This window comes from Alligator sinensis, unplaced genomic scaffold, assembly GCF_000455745.1.
Source record: "Alligator sinensis unplaced genomic scaffold, ASM45574v1 scaffold303_1, whole genome shotgun sequence".
NCBI lineage: Eukaryota > Metazoa > Chordata > Crocodylia > Alligatoridae > Alligator > Alligator sinensis.
Genome location: NW_005842849.1, coordinates 23,614 through 33,403, shown reverse-complemented (window position 1 = coordinate 33,403; position 9,790 = coordinate 23,614). Strand labels below are relative to the sequence as shown.

Sequence of the window (9,790 nt, the reverse complement as noted above, 5' to 3'; positions counted from 1 at the left end):
GCTGAGATTGATGGAGTCTCTGTCTAATTCAGCCTCAATTAAAAGACTGTTGCCAGAATAAAGAAGTATGAGAGTGACATGAAACAGAAAAAATATATATAACAGAGGAAGCGATGAGGAATTGTCCAGATTTCTGAGAGAGGACGTGCCCTAAGGGAAAGGAATTAAATTGACATTTCTGAAATTTTTCTTGTGGTTACCATGCTATTTAACAGTTTGAAACTAACCCTAGAGAATACAATTCAAGAGGTCATAAGCAATGTGATTCCATTTTAAGGTTAATAAATATAGAGTAAATACAAAAGACAGAACTACCCTATCACTTGTATCATGTAGCTACTACCTGAGCATCAGAATTACTTTTAAAAGGGGAGAGTGGAAGAACCTTGTGCTGCCATGAAATACTATATGCATTTAAATATACTATGTGCATTTAAATATAGGTTGCTAGTCTCTGGGAATGCTGATCTGGCAGCTTTTACAGCACTACGTTTACTTAAAAATTAAATGTTATCTTTTAGGATGGAAAGCTGCCAAGACAAACTGGCTGGCACATCAAAATGGCAGTTTCATTTTGCATTAATCACACCCAGTGAGTAGCATGGGAACAAGGGCAGGTTGTCTCCATGTGCTGGGAATGGATCTGCTTGAGTTTAGAGACCGTCCAGACAAGTAGAAAAACTGCTAAAGGGTGAAGGCAAATCCTTTTGTGTAGCAAAAGGGGATTATAGGGATTAGTGTCACACATTTGGAATATGAAAATGTATTTGTTTTATATTATTACAGGCATTCTTGTGGATTAATTGTGTTGTGAAGGGCTGTTGTTGTTTGCTTGTTTTTGTAAAATTCCAGTAGAAAAATGTGGTTTTGTTTAGTAAAGGATGGATCAAGTTGTGACAATTGTTACACCTCTGCCACATGTTGACTTTGCCCACATTGCCCGTGTCCACATGAGTGTGGACATTTGTTTCCCTGGGAACAAGAAGCAGCAGCACACCTTGTGCCACTGCTACTTGTCCCCAGGGAATGTCTGTGCCACATGCCCTCTGGTGTGCAGCAGGTTCCCCCAGGTGGGGTAGGAGAGGCTGGAGCCAGCACTGTGCTGGCCCCAGCAGCCTTACCTGGGGTGCTGAGGGCCTCTTGGGGCTGCAGCGGTGGAGATCCTGCTGCTCGGAGCCTGCCCGGCAGCCGGAGTGTGGCTCCAGCTTCCAGGCTCCAGTTTCGGGTGGCACGCACTGCCCCTGCATGCACCACTCTGCTTTTATTTTGCACAGTTTTTTTTTTACCCTGGGATCTCCCAGGTTCAAAGAAGAATAGCTGAATGTCTGCGGTGCCACATACTGCACAGCAGCGCTTGTCTAGACGTGGCCACTGACTTCACTAGGTTTGCACAGAGTCAGTGAGGTCAAAGTTGGGCTCATAATGAGAATGCTGCTGTTAGGGATGTCTAGACCCAAGATTTTGGCTAACCTACAGCCTGTGCAGCCCCACTCAGGACAATAAATATGAGTGAGAGTCAGTGCAGCATTTTTGTCTCAGCATGCTGCTATGGCATGTATATGGGGAGGAAATAAGCCTTGCAGTATCTAGTGATTCTTAATCAAATACTTTGTGATAGAGTGTGACCCTCTCTCCCCTCAAGGAAAAAAACCATGGAGCATCCAGAAGGAAATGGGTTAATCTTCTCAGAACCTCCCAAATCAGGTCATAATCATTAAAGTGTCTGCCTTATAATTAGAAAGTTCTGAGCTAAAATTCTCTTGAGATTTTGTCTTCATTATGCATTATCTTCCTGTCTCTTCTCTCATTTGGATATGGATGCCTATATTTTCACCACTTAATTATCTTTATCATCTCCCCCTGCCCTATGCACTGGAATAACCCATTTCAATTACATCTTGTGTAGCATAAGAAAAACCTGATCCATTACATCAGAAATTCTGAAGGCTCACAGTTCTTAATTTGACTTTAGAAAAGTGCTTTGTTTGAACCTTAAAATTTTTACATGAACTAGAAGCACATTTCCTCTTTACTACCACTTTAAATGGGCATTCAGCTACATTCAGAAGAAAGCCAGGAAAGCCAACCTTGCAGGGCAGCAAGCATGCACATTCTAGCTCTAGCTAACATATAGTAATTAATAAATTGGTATAAAACAAATAACGACAAACAATAAGAAAGGACTATCTGCTTTCAGAAATACCATACCATGTTGTTCAATAGTATGTTATCTTACATTATGTTCTTCGTATAACAGCATGAATTCCACCCCAAGAAACAATGAGACCTAGATTTCAACTTCATAAACATATGCTTTTGTTTTTTAAAACAAACTGCTTTTCTGCCCTTCAAAACAGCATGATCAGCCTGAAACAGCATGATTGTTTGCCATATGAATCTAAAAGAAGAACTCTGAATGTTTGAGAAAGTGATACATCTCCATTAGTTTGATAGGCAACTCCACATTTAAAAACATCACATTCAGTGCAATTACTGATCTCAAATCAGGGGAAGTGGCCAGTCAGTTGGATTGTTTTACATTCAATGATGTTTAAGACTAAAATAATATTTTACATTTAATTTCAATGGAAACTAATTTTAAATTGGGTTGCATTTGATGGTTCCCATGACAGCTAGTATTTCACAGGCTGTCCTTCTAAAAACATTAATATGAACTAATAATAGTCAACTCCCTTTCAAAACCTGATCTTATTCTGTTCCCACCCTAAAATAGCACTTACTTTTAAAGATTCTTTCATTTAGGTTTGAACTACAATCCACTGAATTCAATGGAAAGAATCTATTTAATAGACTTCAGCAGAGTTTGGATCAAAAGTAATGTAAATGGAGTATGGGATGCAGTTAACAAGAACAACATTCTTAAACATGCCATTCAATATAACTTGAAGTGGCTATAATTATATTATTCTTTAATGATGAAATACCTATAGTAATGTGCATGGTTTTTCAGGTTTACCTGCTTGTGAGCATGGTCATACGAATTGATGTGGTTGTCAAATTCCTGGTGTTTAAGATACTGTTTATCACATAATTCACAATAGAAGTTAGCCTTCACATCCTCCAGAGCCTTTGCTGCAGCCTTCTCTTTCTCTGCATAATCCTACAAAGGCAAAGGTAAAGGTAGCATTTTGTTACAAATAGCAGAGAAGATTCCAGATCTGCCACTTAATTAGGTATGTGTTAAATTATGCAATAAGCAGCATTTTAAATGGTAAACATTTTAAATAGAAAAGAGCAGAACTTAAAAACTCTGTCAAACAAACCAGACCAAACTGATGATTCACTGAAATCCACAGTGGTGTGAACGTATACCTGGGGCAAGTAAGTCTTTGACTCACAATATTCTTTCAAAGATTAAAGAAACATTTGTTCTCAAGAATAATTATGCATTTGAGTTTGACCCAAGTCCTCTACTGAAGTGCAAATACTAAGAACCAAAGAAAGCATAGTATTATCAAGTGTATGACTTAAAATGGTTGATTGAGGGAGCTTAACAGTGGAAGGCATGCAAGTGAAAGTGTGGACACAGGGAAGGGTGTGGCAGTGTGGATGCGCCCCCTGTTCTGCTCCAGTCTGGGCGATGACTGTGTGGGGTGTCAGGCTCAGCAGGGGACAGCAGTTGCAGTGAACAGGTTCCCCCTTCTAGCACCTGCTCTCTAGCTGTGCTGCCTCCCCCAACAGCTGCTTCCCTACTGGCTCCAGGCAGGTGTTGGAAGGAGGAACCTGTATGCTGCCACCATTTTTCATAGATGATACCGGCACAGGGAGAGCTCTGGAGCCATTCCTACCCCATATTGCAGAAAGCAGCTATACAGGGAGCCTGGCTTGGCCAGGGACAATGGCAGTGGTGCAGTTTCCTCCTTCCAGTACCTGCTTCTGGGCAGCAGGGGACACCGGGGTTTGGATGGGGAGGTGGGGGGAGTGGGCAGGGAGTAGGCACAGAAAGGAAGAAAGTGTGTGCCACCACCACTATCGATGGAGGATGTGTGCTCCTCATGCAACTGCTCCCCGTAGCTTCTAGCTGGAGTGGGGCCAGAGGTGCTCTGGGGCCCTTCCCCCACCCCCAGATCAGCCAAAAACAGCAACAGTGGTGTCGACAGGGGGTGGGTACTCCCCCTGTTAGTTTGGTCCCCATCTTGCTCCCTGGTGTTCCCTGCTGAAATGGGGACTCCAGCCATGCCTTGCCCTCGCCCCTGCAGTCTGAGATGCAGTGTGCCACAAGCCACTTGAGTAAATCCTGGATCAGCCTATGTGAAGACATGCAATTATGCTGTTATTCCAATATTTTTACCTTGCACAGATATGTGTCTGTACTTTCAAATAACATTGCTCAGAGGCAGCAGGCTTAGGGCTTTGTTACACCTTATGCTGTGAGCTGCACAAATGTTGATGTGTGTGAAGGCTAGTTTGAGTTTGGACAGTTGCATTTTAGGCCAGCAGAGGCCTGGAGGACTGAAAGGTAAGAATCCCCACCGCAACTCCAATTCTGGGCTTCCTCCTGCTCCTCTGGTTCTCTCTGCCCCCAGGGCTCCTTTTCTCGCCTCCAGCCTCTTGGGGTTCCCCCCTTCCACCACTTACTTTTAGGTTCCTATGCATCTATCCCAGGGGAAGGGTTAATGTGCCTGCCTGGCTGCCACTGCTGGGCTGCTGCTCTTCTCTGAGCTGAGCCTGCCCAGAGAGCAGCAGCAGTGGCTGGGTAGGCAGGTTAATCCTTCCCTGCCTGCTCCCCTAGGACAGACAGTGTGGGCAGCCACAAGTAAGCAGGGGTGGGGGCCAGTGAATGGAGGTCTGAGGTGCTGGGGAAATTGGAGGGGAGGAATTGGGCCAGTGCAGGAGCAGGGCAGGTAGGGTGTTTACACTAAGGTGTAGCCTAAAGTGACTACCGCTTAGTATAACAGGAGCTGGGTAACAGAGAGCACAAATAATCCTGCCCTGGAGCAGTGGAACTTTGAGTCAGTTAAGGAGTGCTTAAAACTAGTTTCAGGTATTAATGTGTAGACAATCCAGGGGTTAAGAGCTCCAGGAACTACCCAAAATTACCATGTAACAAGGCCCTTATGCAGTTGAGTTGTGTATTAAGCAAGCTGTCTTTTGTCTTCTGTATTCTATGATATAAAAAGGCTAGAAAAGTTCTGGGTATGACTAGCTCCCTTGGCATAGGGGAACTCTCAGCTTGTTCATAATCTGTATCATTCTTGCCTTCATTCAGCTGCAGCATGTGGTTAGGGTATATACTGCTGTCATTTTATCTGAGAAAAGAAAAAGCAAATTGCAAATGTGACAAATACAGAAAACAAAAGTTGGGAATATATCAGTTAATTTGGTACCCATGATCACATTCACAATGTGTTATTTGTGAGTACCATGCACTTGTACACAGGTTGTGGTAATTCAGTACTTGCTGTAATTAGTATATCCAGTCATGAACGGGGGATAAGGTACATTGTTTTTCTATAACATGGCTTCCATAACTAAATGGAGTTGCTGTCTGCAAACCTGCCCTCAGCAGACCTGCAAATTTTGAAATCTTAATAAAAAGAGTCCCAAAGCCTTATTCCACAAAGGGCATGGCCTGCAAGCTTTGAGAACTGAATGTGCCTTCCTTACATAGTAACACAGACATCACCTCTTAGCATAGTGTGTCAGAATTGCTGGAAGAGTTTGTCTCCTGAGTGGTTATACTATGCAGCTGCCTGGCCTCAACACAAAGATTAGTCCAGGTGCAATCACTAGATCTTTCTCACCTCTTAAGGTTGAAGCAAACATTTAGTTTTCTTTTATTTTCCCTATTCCTTTCTAGATTTTCATGTGAGAAATCTGCTGCATGCTGCTACGTGATGTGAAAGCTTGAAGATGGGGTGTCAAATGGGATTCCCGGTACTAAAATACAGAATTCCCATATGACAAGCCATGTCAAACCTAGCCCATCCCATAGTAAGAACATCCAACACATCATGTGTGTGGGATTTCTAAACTCCTTTGGCTCAAGTCAGTGGAAGCTCACTCTTAAAGACAGTCATCCCTAATACCCCACCTCTGGAGAGTGTACTTAGTATCTCATTGCATGCACTGGACTTATATTTGCAACTAAACAGTTTAAGTGTTTTCATTAGCTCTTTGAAATCTACAAAAGCCTGTTAAAAAGTGATACATTTTTGGTGTATGTTTCAGACCTATTGTTTTACCTGCATTAATTATTCACCGGGCCTTTGGTATAATTAAAATGCATAAATTAGAACGTGGATGCAATAGCATTAATTATGCAGAGATTTCTTCCCTAGAAGTCAAGCATTGGGGGCAACATATTTTTATTCTAAATTGGTAAAAATGCAGGTTTCTGACTCTCTGGCAACCAGCCAAAGCATAATTGTTTTTTCTGGTTATGAACTGTCAATTAAATGTTTGCAGCTTACTCCATCATTGCTTGTATTGAAGGAGCAGGCTAATTGTTCAGGGTGAGTGCACTGCATTATTCTCTGTGAAGCAAAACTGAAACTGCTGTTTGTGAGCATTTCTACACAGCCAACTTTATCTTTCTCAGCAGAAAGTAATACAGTTCGCTTAGCATAAAGATGTTTTAAAATAGCAACAAGGCATCTCCCAGGTGCATCCTAAGATAATCACAGCTACCTCCATTGCCTTATTGCTTAATTATGCTTGTCTGCCATGGAAAAAGATATAATTTCCTGCTTGCTTATCGATCAGATGCAGGGAAATTGAATGCTACACCATATACTTTAGAGAGGTCATGGATTTCTCTTTTCCCACACAGGTGTTAAAACTTCCAGCCCAACAATAAACTGTGGATAGTCAAATGAATTTATACATTCGAACTATTTATCCTATCTCCCCTGTTCTACAAAGACCAATGTTCATATTTTGGTCCACATAAAAGAGGCCATGCATAATCCTATCTGACAATGTGTTTCACCATAAAAAAGTTTGATTCCCTTTCAGATTTCTCTTCGTTTCACTCAAGAGAGTAAGAAAGAAAATCTATATCTTTCTGTATGTGTCACAACTCTGTAAACATTCTGGATCATATGGTACATTGTGGGGAGATATATACTAGATGAAAAACTCACAGTCACACATTTATGCTTTATGATATGGTGCTTGAAGCACAGATTCTAGGGAAGTACCGACAGATTGAAGTGATAACACTCTTTGTGGGTAGAAACTCCAAGAAACAATGGGTTAACTACTTTACTGAATAACATTAACGTGCATAATATACTATAAAGACTACATAAATGTGGAAAATATACCCGACTGATTTTCTCTAGAAACCTGCAAAGCTGTTCGATATTTAAAGATAGTAATTACATTCACATCAATTTAGCCCACAGATGCATATAACTGTAATAAATGTTGATATATTGTATTCATTTAAAATAAATGCATCCATTGTGCATTAGACTGGAAGTGCTTTCACTTAGCAGTTACTTTTGCTGTTGCTCCTTATTGTGAAAATGCAATTAATGGTATCTGACGTTTCATTTTCTAATATAAGGAAAAATCAATGAAAAATGCTGTATAACTGAGTTTTCTAGAATGTTGCCGGTGACACCTAGTCAATTAGAAATCATTTATTAAATATAGAATTTGTAAGAGATATTTAATAGACTGCATGGCCATTAAAGTATGCTGACTTAGGAAAAAAAACAATACTATTCAGCTGCCTTCAGAAACTGTTTGCAAATATATCTGCCCTGTTCAAGAGCACTAAGGTGAAAAGCAGGTCATCTTAGATAGTGATACTTGGAGATGCAGTTTTGTATGAATTTTGGTATTGCTATATGTGCTGGTGAAATAAATTAATATTAGCAAATAAAGAAAGAGAATAAACATCACATTACTTGGCCTTCTCACTGATCTATATATGTCTTAACTTAAATGAAGAAATGATGACAAACAAGACAAATGTTGTTCAAGTACAGAGTTGAATAATGAGGGACTGATTCTTTTTGTGGGAGATAACTGTGTCTGGTTAGCAGACTTCCTATAGCTTACTTATGTAATGTTAGGCAAAAAATATGAAATTGGAGATGAGTATTAATTTAGAGAAGCACTAGAGTTCCTAAGAAACTCAGTTTTTTCATGCCAATAGCCATGTCTACAAAGACACTGACTGAGCAGTGGCAAAAACTGTGGTGCAACACTACTATGCAGTAGTATTAGACTACTGCACAGTAGTGTACAAAAAGGATGTTCGCTGGTGCTACTGTGTAGTAACTAGGGATACTGTGCATTTTAGTACTTTTTTATACAAGTGCTAAGTATATGCACAGTAATGACTGTGCAGTAGTGGCCACTGTGAAGCAAGGCTGAGCTGTTACAGAAAGATTGTACCTGCATATCCTGTATACCCTTCTTGTACCCCATTTTACACCTGTGAAATCATCTCACTTCTCCCTGCAATAAGATCTCCACAATTGCATTAGTTTCAGTTTTATATTAGCTATGGACATTATTATTCATATTTGCCTACATGTGTTGTGAAGCTTGTAGGTGGATGCTACTGAACACAGCAAATGATGCTGCTGATGATTGATTTTTATAAGATTTTTGTAAAGTCCTAGTCTGGCTGTTCTGATACAGCTCTATAGAGCTGAGGTCTGAGCAAGCACATGGATTTAGGCAGAAAGTACAAAACTGTAATTTTGAACAAGATACTTCGGTGGCATCTATCTTATGTTCACACCTTCATTGCATACAGTGACAGCTGCAACACAGTGTGTTTCCTCTTCACTTTCTATGGAACTACTACAATGCTCCAGGCAGATGAGTAGCTGGGCCTAAGTGGAAGAATATGAGAATAATCAAAAGTACTTTTGATTAGATGATGAAGGACAGGGCATATATGAACTGGAAGATGCAGAAAATGACCCAGGCTGTGTTTAATTGTGTCCAACACTGGGTCTTTTATCTGCCTATTCACACTTTCCAATGGATAAGACTCTTATTTATTGAGTTATTAGCTTACCTAGGGAGGCTGCGTAGTGGGCAATGAGCAAGCAACATATTTTAAAATTATTTTAGTTTTTGCCTCTTAAGAACTTTGGAAAGTTGGTCAGGAACTATGTGTATGTTGAGACTCCATTTCCACCTTTATTTTCTACTATGCAACTCTGAGTCAACCTAGGAATATACCTAAAGCATCCCATGCAGTTCTGAAAATAGATGGTGCAGATCTCTCTGAGGCCATGCCTAGTTGCCTACAGTCTTGGCCATTTGCATTCACTGATTTGTAACATTCTAAGTCACCCAATTTGAAAAGTAACTATTCCCATCTTTCTGTACCCAGCATCTTTCAAAAGAATCTCTAATTGCATATTTCCAGCCACAGCCACTTACCACTAAGATGTGTGTTTTTAGCAGGTCTCACCTGTCTTTCAAAGTAGAAACTTACTAGAATTTTTGGGTTGGCTCTTTCAGAGAACTGTTTTCTTAAAAAATAATGAACATTCCTAATTTTAAGTCCATTTCTGATTTAAAAAAAAATGATAATCATGAGTTGATTCAATTTGGCTTCAAAGGATTTAGGCACAAGGGCTGATGGCTAAGGTTATTTTAAAAGAAGAAAAAAACCCAAGAACTTCAAAATAACTAGTTTAGTGAAGTGTGCTAAAATAAAGAGATTATGGAACGCCTTTAAATTCTAGATACTAAATATCAATTTGAATCCCAAGTAAGGGCACAAACACATGTAGAGAAGGGCTCCAATGCTGAACTGGATTAATAGTTAAAATGATAGGAAAGCAGGGAG

The 9,790-nt window shown here is 40.3% G+C and overlaps 1 protein-coding gene across 1 annotated transcript in view; it reads right to left on the bottom strand.

Annotated features, from left to right (window-relative positions):
- The window catches only part of ZNF804B (zinc finger protein 804B), a 55,552-nt gene extending 47,146 nt beyond the window's left edge, over positions 1–8,406 (bottom strand). Inside the window, exons 1-2 of the mRNA XM_006035518.1 lie at positions 8,374–8,406; positions 2,978–3,121 (exon numbers count right to left, since the gene is read on the bottom strand). Coding sequence (XP_006035580.1) covers positions 2,978–3,121; positions 8,374–8,406 — 177 coding nt within the window. The remainder of the gene's footprint in view (positions 1–2,977; positions 3,122–8,373) is intronic.
- Between the last annotated feature and the right edge of the window lie 1,384 nt (positions 8,407–9,790).